The following is a 17,053-nucleotide window of genomic DNA, read 5'->3' as shown; positions in this document are numbered from 1 at the left end:
GCTTAGTCGCTCAGTCATGTCTGACTGCAGCCCAGAACAGGCTCCACTGTCCATGGGATTTTTCAGGCAAGAATACTGGAGCAGGTTGCCATTTCCTACTCCAGGGTATATTGCCAACCCAGAGATATAATAATTATTTGTTGAATTTTTTTTCTTCATAATTTCTGAGACTGGACCTCTGGCTCCGTAAGTATGCTTGCTCTGTGTTGCCAAGGGACTTCTGCTTAAGACAAATACACAGTTGTACTCCTAGGGCAGTTGAGAACTGAGTGCTTACCCCAAAGTCTTCCTCGGACCTGTCCCAGTGAGCATCTAGGGTCTTTGTCATCCTGTGTGCTTCTAGTTTGGCATTCCAGTCTTCTCAGTGAGGCTAACAGGTTCTCAGAAGTTCATCAGACCAACCATCCCTCAGGGTCATCTCTGCCCTAGCTGAGCAGGGGAGAACCAAGGACAGCTTCTGCATCAGCAGTGAAGGTCAGAGACACACCAGGTGTATGAGATTCCTATTGCTGCTGTGACAAATTACCACACATGTGGCTTAAAAAATGCAATTTATCATCTACAGTTCTAGAGATTAGAAATCCACAGTGAGTGTCACTGCTTCCCTGATGGTTCAGTGGTAAAAAAAAAAATCTGCCTGCCAAGCAGGAGATTCAGGTTCATCCCCCTGTTAGGGATGTCGGGAACCTCCCCTGAAGAAGGAAATGGCAACCCACTCCAGTATTCTTGCCTGGGAAATCCCATGGACACAGAAGCCTGGTGGGCTACAGCCCATAGGGGTCACAAAAGAATCAGACATGACTTAGCAATGAAACAACCCAACCCTGCTAAAATCAAAGAGTTGGCAGGACTGAGTTCCCTCTCAGCTGTCATTTCTCTGATTCTCTTCTGCCTCTCTCTTCCACTTAGAAAAATCTTTGTAATTATATTGGGCTTACCCAGATCATCTAGGATAATTTCACTTCAAAGTCAGCTGATCAGCAACCTTAATTCATCTGCATTCTTAATTCCTTTTTGTCAGTACCTAACACGTTCACAGGTTTTGAGGATTTGAATATGGACATCTCTGGGGAGCATTAGTCTGTCTACAACAACAATTGACAGATTTCTTCACTGCTGACTTATCAAATTCCACCATTAGTCAATTTTTACTGGACAGGAATGCTAAACAAAGATTATTGGAAGTGTTCAATAAATCCACCCAAGCAGGGTTCTGGAATACAGAATTAAATCCATGTAACTCTATATCCACCCAGAGTGGATCACCGAAAATGTCATCTTAGCTGCTCATTCACAAATTGCGGGATCTGAAAGTTAGCAAATTTATTTAGCAGCTCAAAAATATTAGACAAGTCTTTAAGATTAATCTATTTTTGCTTCAAAAATTGATAACTGAATTGTTGCCAGAGGTGTAGTAGGAGCAGGATTGCAGAGAGCCCGAGAGCACAAGTCTGACTCTCACACTTGTTTTGAATCACACAAGCATTTCTGTTTTACTAGTGTGTGAAAACCTGTAACATGTTGCCATGACAATCTGCATGTGTTGCCATAACACCAAAAAAAAAAAAAAAAAAGATTTTATCTTTTAATGACAAAATGAGGAGGGAACAATACAGTGTAGAACCACATTTTTCAAGCTATGTTGTCTGGACAAGGATTCATCTAAATTGGACCTGAGATTCATGATGCAATAGAATAAATAAGAGTTACCTTTATAAAGTCTTCAGCCTTTTAAACTTGAAATTTTGCGGATGAAAAAAAAATCCTTTAAAAATTAAAAATGTATCTATTATGGAATAGAAAATAAAGTATCTATAAAGCAAATTTTCAAATAACCTTTAAATTAAAAGAGAGAGAGAGAGCGCGCTTAGACTTTTTCTAAGATGGACGAGGATAATTCCAGATAACTATCCTCCCCCCATCATCCCTGTTCCCTCTCAACTTCATTTCATCCTACACAATTTTCTCTGCATAGCCTTTCGAGTCACTTCAATGGAATATTAAAAACACTGGCTAATGGCATGGGAATAGTACTAAGAATCAGAAGACTTGGGTTTGGAAACAAATTCTACCCAAATTATTCTATTTCCTTAGGTATGTGTCTGAGATATTTTCGAGTTATTTTTTATCAGTACAATAAGGGAGAGTGCAGAATTCAGCAATATATGTTGATCCATCACCAGGAAAAGCTTAGCAGTTGTTCCAAAGGACTGCATAGACTGAGATTCATAATGCTAGCAAATGTGTCACAGTCTAGACATCTGACCTTCAGTTTTGTACCTTTGGAAACTTAATTTTCTCCAAATGCAGAAAGGAAATTGGTCTCTCAGGGGGTCAATTTCACATTAACCAGGCACAGAAAACAGGCATAAAGCCAGAATTCTAATTTATTAATTTTCCATGAACCTAAGATATTTATAATTGCAAAGAGCAATATTGTTACACATGGGAAGTCTGAATACCAAAAGTTCAATTTAATTTAAAATGGGAATCATAAATGTCACACAAACTAGCAAAATCTGCACCCTACAATTTCTCTCCACTGAGATCTTATTAAGAAGTCAAATGAAAAGGAAAATAGGTAAATTGAATCAAATTGAACAGAATCTGTTTTTCTCAGTCTTTGAATTTTATTGTTCAGTAATTTAAAAAAGAAAAAAGTTCAATTAAAACTACATTTGGAGTTACCTACTTCTTCTTTTGGCAAGATATTAATTAAAACTGTAATTAACACTAAAAGCTACTTAAAAAAAAAAAAAAAAGGAAAAAGAACATATAGTTTCACAGAAAAAAAAATACATTCTTCCCGAGCAGAGGCAATGCCAACATTAAAATTTTAGTTTTGCCATTGACTGGTGAAAATTTTGTCATAATTTCATACTATTCCATAGACCAGAAGCAATAAATCACCAGATTAGGTATTTTAAATAGCTGTTGCATTCATCACTCAGTATAAGTAAGTTTCCAATGGACTGGTAATACTTAGAATCAATTGGCTACAACTTCCTTTAATTCCTTTATACATGAGGGTGGACTTGACTTTGAAACCATAATACTTGGAATCTATCTCTTGGGTTTATTTTAGCTGTAAATATTTATCTTAATAATGTATCTTTTTTGTGGTTCTGGATCTGAACAATTCCTACCTATCCTGAACACTGTCCCACTGCCATGGTTGAACATTTGTATCCTTCTAAAATTCACATGCTGAAATCCTAACTCCTAGAGTGATGGTATCAGGTGGTGGGGCCTTAGGTAGATGATTAGGTCATAAGGGCAAAGCTGTTGTGTGTCAGTTGCTCAGTCATCTCTGACTGTTTGAGACCCCATGGATTGTAACCCTCCAGGCTCCTCTGTCCATGGAGGTTGATTCCCGACCCAGGAATTGAACCCAGGTCTCCTGCATTGCAGGCAGATTCTTTACCGTCTGAGCCACCAGAGAAGCCATTTTTAGTGTCATTATGAAAGAGATTCCAGAGAGTTCCTTTGTTCTTTCCACCATAGGGGACACAGTCAAAAATGGCCACTTATGGACCAGGAAGCAGGCTCTCGCCAGACACCAAATCTGCTGGTGCCTTGATCTCAGACTTTTCAGCCTCCAGATTGTGGAGAGATAGTGTCTAAGCCACCCAGCCTATGGTATTTTTGTTCCAGGAACCTGAATAAGTTGACACTAATAAACTATATTCTGAATAAACACATTATTTCAGATTACAGTCAAGTCTGGCTGGACAGAATACATTTGGTAAAGTTTATTTATCTGATATAGTGTTCATTGAATTTGGAATATGTCTCAGAGAGGAATCTATTTACAATCCCAAGTTATTTGTGAACATCCTTCTTTGGCACCTGGTTTAAGAGCCAAGAATATCTACCTTATACTTTTCCAACCTCACAGGTCTATTTTGAGAATAAAAGCAGATGGTTTGTGTAGAGTAACTTTGCAAACCACAAATGACTATGCACATATTTGGGTTTATTATAATCATTTATAAGAAGGCCAGAGATACTAGTGATGTGCATCTCTTTGATTTAAATTAGGGACCTTATTAAACCAAATCTGATACTCTTCCAGTTATTATTTGAGTTCTACCTTCTAAGTCCTTCTATCCTGGTTCATATGATGCTTTTGAATATTTCTACATTAACTGATTTTGTGCCAATGGCCAGGGGGCAGTCTATTGACATAGGAGAAGAAGACATGAGGAGTATCACCAACACATAGGGAGAAAAGGACCTTAAGCTGGGTTTCCCTGCTGGCTCAGCTGGTAGAGAATCCGCCTACTGTGTGGGAGATCTGGGTTCAATCCCTGGGTTGGGAAGATCCTCTGGAGGAGGGAATGGCTACCCACTCCAGTATTCTGGCCTGGAGAATTCCATGGACTATACAGAGTCACAAAGGGTCAGACATGACTGAGCAACTTTCACTTTCACTTTCCTCAATAAACAGAGACTGGCTTTGGTACCACCCTTCCCAGAGCTTTCTTGAGGACTATGAGGAGAAATTGAAAACAGTCAAGAGAACTTCTATGACCTGTTAATTTGGCCCTGAAGTTACATTTATATAAAGAGAGATGCATATGTATATGTTTCTGTTTTCCTGGATCATATGCTTTTACATAACTAGGATAAATTTCATTTTCATCTTTTTTTGGTATCTAAAAAACAGCTTATAAGATATGGATCAGAATATTATCTATAGCCCTTGAAGGGAAACTAAACATCTTTGACTCTGCTTAATGACTAAACTATTTGGTCTTGTTTGTTTTCCTTTGCTTCTGCATTTCTCACTTCCCTGATTAAATTTATTCTTCTATTAAAGTTTTTCTACAGGCAAAAGGCAGACAGAGGACATGGGGGTGGGACCATAGGCCCCTGTTCTGTTTCAGTATTTTGTCTTCAATTTTTCATTTTGTCTTAAAATATTACAAAAAATATGTATTAGTGAAGCAGGAAAAGTGCAGTCTCATTGCTATCATTTCTCTAGGCCCTTGGGTGAAGTTGGAAACCACCAAGATGCTCTTGGATTTTTTTTTGTAGGATATCCCTTCCCCATTAACAGAGCCTTTGGGATATTTCTGAGATTCAGCAGAAGGTGAATTCACCAGGCTCAATGCAAACAATAGTGTGGCTGAATAGGAGGCTGTGAGCTTCTAGAATAAAGGTTGTGGCCCAGATCAGGTGAGGAATCAACACTGGGAAAGTAGCATCCACCTCTTTCATGGCCCAGCGAACTTCCTCATGAAGGGGATGGAGACCACAGGCGACAGAGGCGGCATGGGGTCGATGTTTGCCTGGAGACAGAGCTTTGTCTCCAGCTCTTGCTCGTTTTTTAATATCCTTGGTCTTCTCTCCTCTTTGCAAATTTCCTCAGATTAGATATAATCGAAGTTTCCAGTGCCTTCATTTATAGCTCCTGCCCTCCTTTTAGTCTGGAAAAAGACATAGAGAAAGATGTAACACTTCTTATTGCTGGGTGGCCCTCTTTGCTTTTCTGTTGCTGTGTTGGATCCTAACTGGTGTGCCCCTTCATATCTTACTATAGGGCCAGAGTAAGATAAACACACCACTGACCACTTGGGTTACCATTTCCTTCCTAAGGGTTGAAAAAAAAAGTCCTTATCTAGGGTTCTTTATCTTCTTGGGTTTGCATAGATAAAGACAAGTGATCCTATTTAGTGCCTTACCTATTCTCAACAGGAAAGATCCCTAAATATTTGGTAAAGATTTTCTCATTAAGAGAAAAAAGCCTCAGCTTCATTACCTAGTCCTATTATATTCTAGCTATGTGATCTTGAGCAAGAAATTTCTTTTTCATTAAGCCTTGGAAATTCATTAATACAATTGAAATAATAATACAACTGTCACAAGATTGTTGTGAGGAATAAATGAGATCATTTTGTATGGCATTTTGCATAATATCTGACAAACAGTAAGGGCTCTATAAATAATGATCTTCATACTACTGAACCAAAGACAGGAATGTGATGCACAAATGGGTGAAGAGACTATTGAAAGCAATTATATACAGATAGTCCCCAACTTACAAGTGTTTGACCTTTGTTTTTGTTTTTTTTAACTTTCTGGTGATGCAAAAGCCATATGCATTCAGTACAAATCTTATTTCTAATTTTGAATTTTGATCTTTCCTTGGATTCACCATGTGTGGTAGGATATTCTCTCATGATGCTAGACAGCAGCCGTGAGCCCAAGCTCCCATTCAACCATATGATCATGAAGATAAACAACTGATATACCTACGACCATTCTGCACACAGACAACCATTCTATTTCTCACCTTCAGCACAGTATTCTGTAAGTTACATGACCTATTCAACACTATTAAAAAGTAAGTTTTATATTAGATGATTTTGCCCAACTGTAGGCTATTGCAAGTTTTCTGAGCATGTTTAAAATAGACTAGGCTAAATTATGATTTTTGGTAGGTTAGGTGTACTAAATGCATTTTTTACTTAAATTTTCAACATGTAAGCTCATTAGACTGTAATCTCATCTTAAGTTAAAGAATATATGTGCATGATATTTCTAAGGTTTCAGAAAGTTTTGGGAAGAGACTTTCCCATTAGGAGTCACTTCTAGGAATTCCCAGGAGGGCATTTTATGAAACTGAACTTATTTTCTATTAGACTGAATCAGGAGATATTCTAATTGGAATTTTAATAGTATGGTGCTTAAGTGAGAGGTACAAATGGTTAAGATAAAATTATGTGTAATCCAGGCATTGAGTATGATAGATTCCATGAAACCCACCCTTCCCCTCTATAACATTTCAGATCTAATCAGTGCCTTCCAAAAACTTCTGTGTAGCCATTTGTGGACCAAAGTGGATATCACTGATATAGATCAAATAGTAAAGAGGTTACATGAGACCAAGTATATAATAATATATAGGAAAAAGAGAATTGTCTGGCAGGTAATTAAGTGAACCCTGGGACTTTAACTAGTACAACAAGTTCAAGTAAAGGTTGAAGACATAAGGTCAACATTTGAGTGCTGGAAAAAAGACAATTATACCTTTAAAATTATGGGTAGAAGAAAATTATGCACATCATGGTGCTTAGTTCTGGAAGGTACCATGGATGATCTATATTCCAGAGGCTTTCAAACTTTTCCCAATGGAATTTGTTCAGGAATACAATATATAAAGTAGACGAAAGGGAAGTTTTGTATTATACTTAATATAAAGTCTTAGAATAAATTCACTAGAGTCTCAGGACTCCTGGAATCATGCTTAGAAAACCACTGGCTCAGTCTAATAATATGACCTGATAAAATGACTGTTTTATCACATTAATAGGCTTCCCAGGTAGTGCTAGTGGTAAAGAACTAGCCTGCCATTGTAGGAGACATAGAGATGTGGGTTTGATCCCTGGGTCGGGGAGATCCTCTAGAGGAGGAAATGGCAACCCACTCCAGTATTCTTGCCCGGAGAATCCCATGGACAGAGGAGCCCGGCGGGCTACAGTCCATAGGGTCACAAAGAGTTGACATGACTGAACAACACAGTACAGCCCAACACGGCATCACATTAATAATCACACTGTTGGCAGGTAGTGAAAGATATACATCTAATCTAGGAGGCTAATCATAAAGCTTTTCACTTTCCTTTCACAACTGAACTACTTTTAGTTGCCTGAGAATGCTCAGGCATGAGGAAAATCATGGGATGAAGAAGAGAACATCCTTGCTGGCAAACTCTTATTCCATTCTTATGCACTAAAGGAAGAAAAATAAAAACTTTATTTTGCCTCTGGCATTCAGTCTGTTAATACTAAGAAGGAGAAGATCCTATCAAGTTCTTATTCAGTAATTCAGTCTTCTATTTATTCCCTCACTTCATAACCTTGGTCTCACACAGAGTTTCAGTTCAGTACAGTCACTCCGATGTGTCCAACTCTTTGCGACCCCATGGACTGCAGCACACCAGGCCTCCCTGTCCATCACCAACTCCTGGAGTTTACCCAAACTCATGTCCATTGAGTCAGTGGTGCCATCCAACCATCTCATCCTCTGTCATCCCCTTCTCCTCCCACCTTCAATCTTTCCCAGCATCAGGGTCTTTTCAAATGAGTCAGCTCTTCACATCAGCTGGCCAAACTATTGTAGTTTCAGCTTCAACATCAGTCCTTCCAATAAATATTCAGGAGTAATCTACTTTGGGATGGACAGGTTGGATCTCCTTGCAGTCCAAGGCACGGTCAAGAGTCTTCTCCAACTCCACAGTTCAAAAGCATCAGTTCTTTGGCACTCAGCTTTTTTTATAGTCCAACTCTCACATCCATACATGACTACTGGAAAAACCATAGCTTTGACTAGATGGACCTCTGTTGGCAAAGCAATCTCTGCTTTTTAATAAGCAATTTAGGTTGGTCATAACTTTTCTTCCAAGGAGCAAGCATCTTTTAATTTTATGGCTGCAGTCACCATCTGCAGTGATTTTGGAGCCCCGAAAAATAAAGTCTATCACTGTTTCCAATGTTTTCCCATCTATTTGCTATGAAGTGATAGGTCCAGATGCCATGATCTTAGTTTTCTGAATGTTGACTTTAGGCCAACATTTTCACTCTCCTGTTTCACTTTCATCAAGAGGCTCTTTAGGTCTTCTTCACTTTTTGCCATAAGGGTGGTGTCATCTGCATATCTGAAATTATTGATATTTCTTCTGGCAATCTTGATTCCAACTTGTGCTTTATTCAGCCCAGCATTTCTCATGATGTACTCTGTATAAGTTCAATAAGCAGAGTGACAATATATAGCCTTGATGGACTCCTCTCCCAATTTGGTACCAGTCTGTTGTTCCATGTCCAGTTCTAACTGTTGCTTCTTGACCTGCATACAGATTTCTCAGGAGGCAGATCAGGTGGTCTGGTATTCCCATCTCTTTCAGAATTTTCCACAGTTTGTTATGATTCACACAGTCAAAGGCTTTGGCATAGTCAATAAAGCAGAAGTAGATGTTTTTCTGAAACTCTCTTGCTTTTTCAATGATTCAACAGATGTTGGCAATTTGATCTCTAGTCTCTCTTCCTTTTCTAAATCCAGCTTGAACATCTGGAAGTTCACAGTTCACATACTGGTAAAGCCTGGCTTGGAGAAGTTTGAGCATTACTTTGCCAGCATGTGAGATGAGCGCAATTGTGTGGTAGTTTGAGCATTCTTTGGCATTTCCTTTCTTTGGGATTGGAATGAAAACTGACCTTTTCCAGTCCTGTAGCCACTGCTGAGTTTTCCAAATTTGCTGGCATATTAAGTGCAACACTTTCACAGCATCATCTTTTAGGAATTGAAATAGCTCAACTGGAATACCATCACCTCCACTAGCTTTGTTCATAGTGATGCTTCCTAAGTCCCACTGGACTTCCCATTCCAGGATGTCTGTCTCTAGGTGAGTGATCACACCATCATGAATATCTGGGTCATGAAGATCTTTTTTGTATAGTTCTGTGTATTCTTGCCACCTCTTCATAATATCTTCTGCTTCTGTAAAGTCCATACCATTTCTGTCCTTTATTGTGCCCATATTTGCAATGAAAATTTTCCTTGGTATCTCTAATTTTCTTGAAGAGATCTCTAGTCTTTCCCATTCTATTCTTTTCCTCTATTTCTTTGCACTGATTGCTGAGGAAGATGTTCTTATCTCTCCTTGCTATTCTTTGGAACTCTGCATTCAAATGGCTATATCTTTCCTTTTCTCCTTTGCCTTTCACTTCTCCTCTTTTCACAGCTGTTTGTAAGGCCTCCTCAGACAACCATTTTGCCTTTTTGCATTTCTTTTTCTTGGGGATGGTCTTGATCACTGCCTCCTGTACAATGTCACAAATGTTCTTCAGGCACTCTATTATGTCTAATCCCTTGAATCTATTTCTCACTTCCACTGTATAATCATAAGGGATTTGACTTAGATCATACCTGAATGGTCTACTGGTTTTCACTACTTTCTTCAGTTTAAGTCTGAATTTGGCAATAAGGAGTTCATGATCTGAGCCACAGTCAGCTCCCGGTCTTGTTTTTGCTGGCTCTATAGAGCTTCTCCATCTTTGGCTGCAAAGAATATAATCAATCTGATTTCAGTATTGACCATCTGGTGATGTCCATGTGTAGAGTCTTCTCTTGTGTTGTTGGAAGAGGGTGTTTGCTATAACCAGTGCATTCTCTTGGCAAAACTCTGTTAGCCTTTGCCCTGCTTCTTTTTGTGCTCCAAAGCCAAATTTGCCTGTTACTCCAGGTATCTCTTAACTTAACAGTCCCCTGGAATGAAAAGGACAATTTTTTTCATGTTAGTTCTAAAAGGTCTTTTAGGTTTTCATAAAACCATTCAACTTCAGCTTCTTCAGCATTATTGGTCAGAGTATAGACTTGGATTACTGTGATATTGAATGGTTTGCCTTGGAAACAAATAGAGATCATTCTGTCATTTTTGAGCCTGCATTTTGGACTATTTTGTTGACTATGATGGCTGCTTCATTTCTTCTAAAGGATTCTTGCCCACAGTAGTAGATATAATGGTCCTCTGAGTTAAATTCACCCATTCCAGTCCATTTTAGCTTGCTGATTCCTAAAATGTTGATGTTCATTCTTGCCATCTCCTGTTTGACCACTTCCAATTTGCCTTGATTCATGGACCTAACATTCCAGGTTCCTATGCAATATTGCTCTTTACAGCATTTGACTTTGCTTCTATCACAAGTCACATCCACAACTGGGTGTTATTTTTACTTTGGCTCCATCTCTTCATTCTTTCTGGATTTCTTTCTCCACTGATCTCCAGTAGCATATTGGGCACCTACTGACCTGGGGAGTTCATTTTTCACTGTCTTATCTCACAAAAAGCTTAGCAGGAAGTAAAGTAGGAAAGGTAGGAAAAGTACTATGGCAAAGGCAACCTTTCTTCCTTTTAGTGGCAAGAAATTCTTCACAAAAGAAAAGCAAAATAACAAGAGTATACTATTTTGAGGGTTTCTCTGGTACTCAGTGGTAAATAATCTGCCTGCTAATGCAGGGGACATGGTTTGATACCTGGGTTGATAAGATCCCCTGAAGAAGGAAATGGCAACCCACTCCAGTTTTCTTGCCTGGAGAATCCCATGGACAGAGGAGCAGGGTGGGTTACAGTCCATGGGGTCAAAGAGTCAGGCATGACTTAGTGACTGAATAACAACAACATGCTATTCTGAAGCTATGATGAGGGGCTTAGGTAATACAAGAAAATAAAACAGACAGCATGGGCTGAAAAGCCACATGTAAGAATTCCAGAGAAAAATTTCACATACTGGGGCAGAAAGAATTCCACATCATCAACCCTTCCAGCCATTCTTTTTAAACCTCAGGAACATGGTTTGTCCTATACAATACTTTTTTCAGAGCTGTTTTTACTTCTTTATTCCTCAAGGTATAGATTAAAGGGTTCAGCATTGGTCCCACCAGATTCATCAGAATTTGCACCACAGTTCCTAGCATGGGGTTAGGTGTGGGCTGCAGGTAGACAGTAATGATGGGTCCATAGGCACAGAGGATGGCGATGAGGTGGGCACTGCATGTGGAGAAGGCCCGGCGACGGCCCTCAGTTGATGGAATCTGCAAGATGGAGATGGTGATTCGAGTATAAGACACAAGGATTAGGAGAAAGCAGACTAGAGATACTAGGCCAACGTTAGTGAAGCTCACCCTCTGGGCCAAGGATGTATCAGCACAGGCCAAGGGTAAGAGTGCTGGAATATCACAAAAGAAGTGAGCCACTTCATTGGGACCACAGTATGGCAGGGTGAAGGTAAGCAAAGTCAGGATGCTGGAATGGACACATCTTAACAGCCACGTGCCCACAGCCAAGGCCACGCAGACTCTAGGGTTCATGATGACCGCATACCGCAGAGGATGACAGATGGCGGTGAAGCGGTCATAGGCCATCACGGTGTACAAGAAACACTCAATGCTGCCAAGGAAATAGAAGAAGAAGAGCTGGGAGACACAGTCCTTGTAGGAAATGAGTGGGCTCAGTCCCATGAGGTAGAGCAGCATCTTAGGACAGGTCACAGAGGAGAAACTCATATCAAACACAGACAAGTTCCCCAGGAAAAAATACATAGGTGTGTGAAGGCGATTAGAAGAAAGAACGGTCACAAGGATGGACATGTTTCCCAGCAGGGTGCAGGCATAGAAGGGCAAGAACAGGACAAAGAGTATAGTCTCCAGCCCCTCCGTGTGCGGGATTCCCAACAGGATGAACTCAGTCACCTCAGAGCAGTTCTTCATCTCCAGGAATGTCAGTCCTGTGGAAGGAAATGGGAGCAGAGGATGTGGAAGAATGTCCTGGTTTGTGTCAGCAGACTGAATGTACTGGAGAAATGAAACATGTGAGTGAAATTACAGCGTCTTGATTCAAAGTTAAGGAAATTCTATGTCTAAGCCAAATTACAGAGCATTTAACCTGGAATGCAGCTACCATAGCAAAACTTCATAGTTTTTATACCAAATATGTTTATCATACTGATTCTAAATGAAAATATCCTTTATTAAAACAATACTTTTCATGTTGGAACAAGGCTTTTAAAGGGAAGGGTGATGACCATACAAACATATGCTCCCTCAGAGTGGAGGATTATCAGAAGCCTCAAAACCAGATAAAGGCTCTTTTATGTCTCTAGATATGAAACTTGAGAATCACTATATTTGTGATCCACTACTGCTGACAAAATTGTATTTTATCTGTTTTCTGGTGAGACCTAGGGTTGAACCTCATACCAGTTTGAAATGTTTACTCAACATGATCTCAGTTCATTTAATCCTCCCAGTAACCCTTTGAGATAAATGTACAGAAAAGGAAATGTCTCAACATTAGGAAGAGTAAACAACTTGCCTAATTTGAGGTTACTATACATGGGAGAGCTAGGTATTTAAATCTTTTCTTTTTTTTTTCCTGACATGAGTCTTTCCACTGTGTGCACTTGTGATGGACTGTGGCATTACTGACCTTGTCAAATTTTGTCCTTCGCCTCTATGTTGTTTATGTTTTTTCTTTTGATGTCACCAGGCTCTAAAAATGCTCCCAGTTCTCCTTAGTAAACAATGTAAACCCATCTTGTCTCTCCATGAAACACCACCACCACACACACACACACACACACACACATTTAAATATAAAGTCTAGAAGAGTTCATACTTTTTGACATGTACTGCTATACCCTTGGTGCAGAAAACAGTGACCGGCACAGAGTAGGTTCTTAATAAAGATCTGATGAATGAGATGATGAAACAACTCCATGAATAACTGGAAAGGAAATCATTCAGTTGTTTTGTCTTGTACAAGGACTTACGTGACACTATCAGATATTAGTCTTCCTAAACAACCATGTAAAGATGCTTGATCATACACCTGTTTCTCTTTTGCACCATCCTCTGAATATTTGAACTTTCTCTGTTAGCTATATGGCATCTGAACCCAAGAAGAAGCTTTGCTTTGTGTTGTAAAAGATGACCCAAGACAAGAGCTACATAATCTGTATGTGAATGCATGCTAAGTCGCTTCAGTCTTGTACGACTCTTTGTGACCCCATGAACTGTAGCCCGCCAGGCTCCTCTGTCCATAGGATTCTTCAGACAAGAATACTGGAGTGGGTTGCTGTGCCCTCCTCCAGGGGATCTTCCGGACCTGGGGATCAAAACTGCATCTCCTGTGGCTCCTGCATTGCAGGCGGATTCTTCACTGTTGAGCCACCTGAGAAGCCCACATAATCTGAAGTCTCCAAAGAAAGAGAGAGAGACCTGGATATCTTATCAAGAGAGTCACACGAAAGGAGAGAAATGGACTGAAGGTGTCCAGGGATAGGCTCATTTAAGTGCCCAATCTTTTAATTATTTTGAATAAAGACCAAAGCCCTGGTTGTAAAGAAAGGAGATTTGGAGTTGGTGAGCCAATATTATGAGGTAAATGACAAACCAAGCAAGCAGTGTTCTATTCTTAGCCACAAGTTTCTGTTCGTTTCCTGGACTTTGAGACCATTTGTAAACCAGGGACTCCAAATTCTCCTTTCCACCGGATACCTGAGGAAGAAAAGAGGACTTAAAAAGAGAGAGAGATGAGGGTGGCACTTACATGACTAGCAAGGAGAAAATTTCATCCCTGTATTGTTTGTGTCTCTAAGATCTGTCACCCAAATTTGCTTCTGACGTCATACCACAAGCCAGGATCAGGGATCTCCCCTCATAATCTGGAAAGTTCTTTCTTCTTAGTGAAATAAACTCAGATTAAGTGGCAGAAAGCTGAAAGTCCCTCTGCCTTCTGTAAAGATCTCTTCCAAAACAGTAATAGCAACATTGTTTTCTCATAGTGGAAATTTAAACGCTCTTGAATCCCTTGGGGAACCCCATTCCTGAATGTGTCCTATTTTGCAGGGGTTGTTGAGCAAAGGGAATAATTAGAAGTGAGTGATGGTAACTCCTCTGTGACATTACTGTGATGTGAACATGATAGAGCCATATCTATATTTTCCACTTCTGTGCATAACCTGGGGAAGTTAGAGAAAAGCTAAGAGGTACAGCTCAACGTTAGGACATATGTAGAAACCATTTCCCCAGTTTCAGGGTGTACTTTTAGAATAAGAAATAGCAACCATATAACTCAGGCTTTTAAATATCCAATTTCATATACTTTATCTCAGTTTCTCTTTAGCCCATACACTTTTCTATGATACTTTGGTTTGGAAACATAATTTATAATATCAGATTCTCCTAAAAGTAGAATTCTCAATTGGCATAGTTGACTTCCCTGAATGAGAAACTGTTCTCCACAGGACTTTCCCAAAATTCTATTAGTGTATTGATCAGCAAATATTTATTAATAACTTATACAACTATGTGCAACTAAGCACAAAACATGTTTGCTGAGTCTGGAACTTGTCTTACTTAAAGGACGTCAAGAAACTTGACTCTTGAACACAGATGTCAGAAATGTGAGAACTGCTGATCTTTTATGTGGCAAAGAGCCATCTAATTTTCAAAGAACTCAAATAAATAAATAAAAGCATAAACTAATGAAATAAAGAAAACAAAAAGCAAAAAGATGAATGATGCTAAATTTTGACTTTCTTAAAATACTAAGAAAATAGATATACTGCTGCAAAGATTATTACTGAATAAAACACCATATGGGTTAAGACTGATCAATCTCAAAAGGAAGTTTGATGGTAATAAGGACAATCACGTTAGTCTTTTTAAACAAATTTCAAAACCAGAAGAAAAAAAATAATATATTGTTTATATGCACTCATAGTGGCAAATCCATAAATAAAAGGAAGTTATTTTCTTAACAAAAATTCAGCTGTCTAACAACTGCTGAGAGGATGAGGATGACAAAATTACACAAAGGGAACTTCTAGATTATATTCTATATACTGTACCGGCTGAAAAGCTCCCATGAATTTACTAATATTCTTTAAATTTTGTATTTTAATACACAAGATATTTCACAAGAGAAACAATTTTAAAAACTAATAAATGAAAAATGTTATTAATTTTAAGTACTATTATAAAAATATATAAAACATATATAAGTATATATTTCTAACCACTAAAGAATGTACCCTATTGATTTATCTTGAATTGATTATGGAAAACAACAAATAATTTATTACCACATAATTTTTTTCATGTCTTATTATGTTATGTTTGGCTAGTTTACCGAATATGTACAGAAAGTACAGACTAAAATGTCATTGAGTGTTAAGACATATACATGGACAAAAACAGTTTTTAAAAACCACTGCTTAAATTTTAACACTTCATGATTTAAATTTTTAAAAAATAATGTTAAAAAGTGAAAGATTCAGTCTTTTATAAACACATCATTTATTTTAAAAACCAGGTGTAAAGTCTATATCCTCAGCAAAAGAAACACAACCTTTGTTGTCATTGTTGCTATATATCTTAAAGATGATTTTAAACCAGAGACCAAAATTTGAGGAGATGAGTACAATTTCTGAAGTTCAACATGAGCCAAATGTGTTATTTATGTCAATCTATCTATCTTCTGTAAATGGCAACCTATTCCAACATTCCTGGAAAAACCCCATAGACAGAGGAGCCTTGCCGGCTATCGTCCATAGGATTGCACAGAGTCAGAAACAACAGCGACTGCACACACACACACATTTACCCTCCGTATTAGTTTGAATCTCAGTATCATTTTTCCTCATGCCTCCTCTTTTTAACCATTAGTCCGATGTGAATATAATTACATATAAACAGTTAAGACAAACAATTTAAAGATGCAATAGGTAATCAATTGTTATTTTTGCACAATATCAACAAATCAGGCTTTCCCAAGGCTCAGAAAGTAAAGAATCTGCGGGCAATTCAGGAGACACAGGAGACTCCAGTTCAATCCCTGGGTGGGAGATCCCCTAGAGGAATAAATGACAACCCACTCCAGTATTCTTGCCTGGAGAATTCCATGGACTGAGGAGCCTGGCGGGCTATAGTCCATGGGGTTGCAGAGAGCCAGACACAACTGAATGACTAAGCATGCACATCAACAAATCAGTGACCAAATCGTGAGCATATAGTCTCATAGCCTCAAATGCTGCTCTTGTTTATTCAAACCACACAGGGGCTTTCAGAGCTTTTATTTAGGGAAAACTGCATTAAAATATTTTCATTAGCTCATTTTAGTTTAAAAAAACATATTGGAAAAAAGTACACCATTGTTCTCCTTACCGATATGAAGTGCAGGGATCATTTCCAGGAAATCTCTGTGGGTTTTGAAACCCCCAATTTGAAAAGGCTGCTGAATAATTTAGAATATCCTCTGTCACAGCTAGAATGCACTCCAGTGCTTCTGGGCCAAGAATGACACTCTTTCCAAGCAGACCATTCTGTAGTAATTATCTCCTCCATTTAAAGCCTACCTCTTTGAGTTTTCTAGCAAATGTTCCTTGTTTTACTCTTTGCACATTACCAATAGAATCTAACCCTTTTTTCATTCAGCATCCCATTACAAATTTGAGATCCTTGGTTATATCTGCTTTCTCTTTGTCTAAAC

General features: G+C 38.7%; 1 protein-coding gene across 1 annotated transcript; it reads right to left on the bottom strand.

Moving 5' to 3' along the window:
* Positions 1-11,337: 11,337 nt before the first annotated feature.
* Positions 11,338-12,270, bottom strand: LOC122430699 (putative olfactory receptor 10D3). The gene has a single exon (XM_043451541.1). It carries the CDS (start codon positions 12,268-12,270, stop codon positions 11,338-11,340), a length of 933 nt encoding a protein of 310 aa, XP_043307476.1.
* Positions 12,271-17,053: the final 4,783 nt, after the last annotated feature.

The sequence above is a fragment of the Cervus canadensis genome, chromosome 29 (assembly GCF_019320065.1).
Source record: "Cervus canadensis isolate Bull #8, Minnesota chromosome 29, ASM1932006v1, whole genome shotgun sequence".
Taxonomy (NCBI): domain Eukaryota; kingdom Metazoa; phylum Chordata; class Mammalia; order Artiodactyla; family Cervidae; genus Cervus; species Cervus canadensis.
This window is presented reverse-complemented; position numbering and strand designations above follow the sequence as displayed.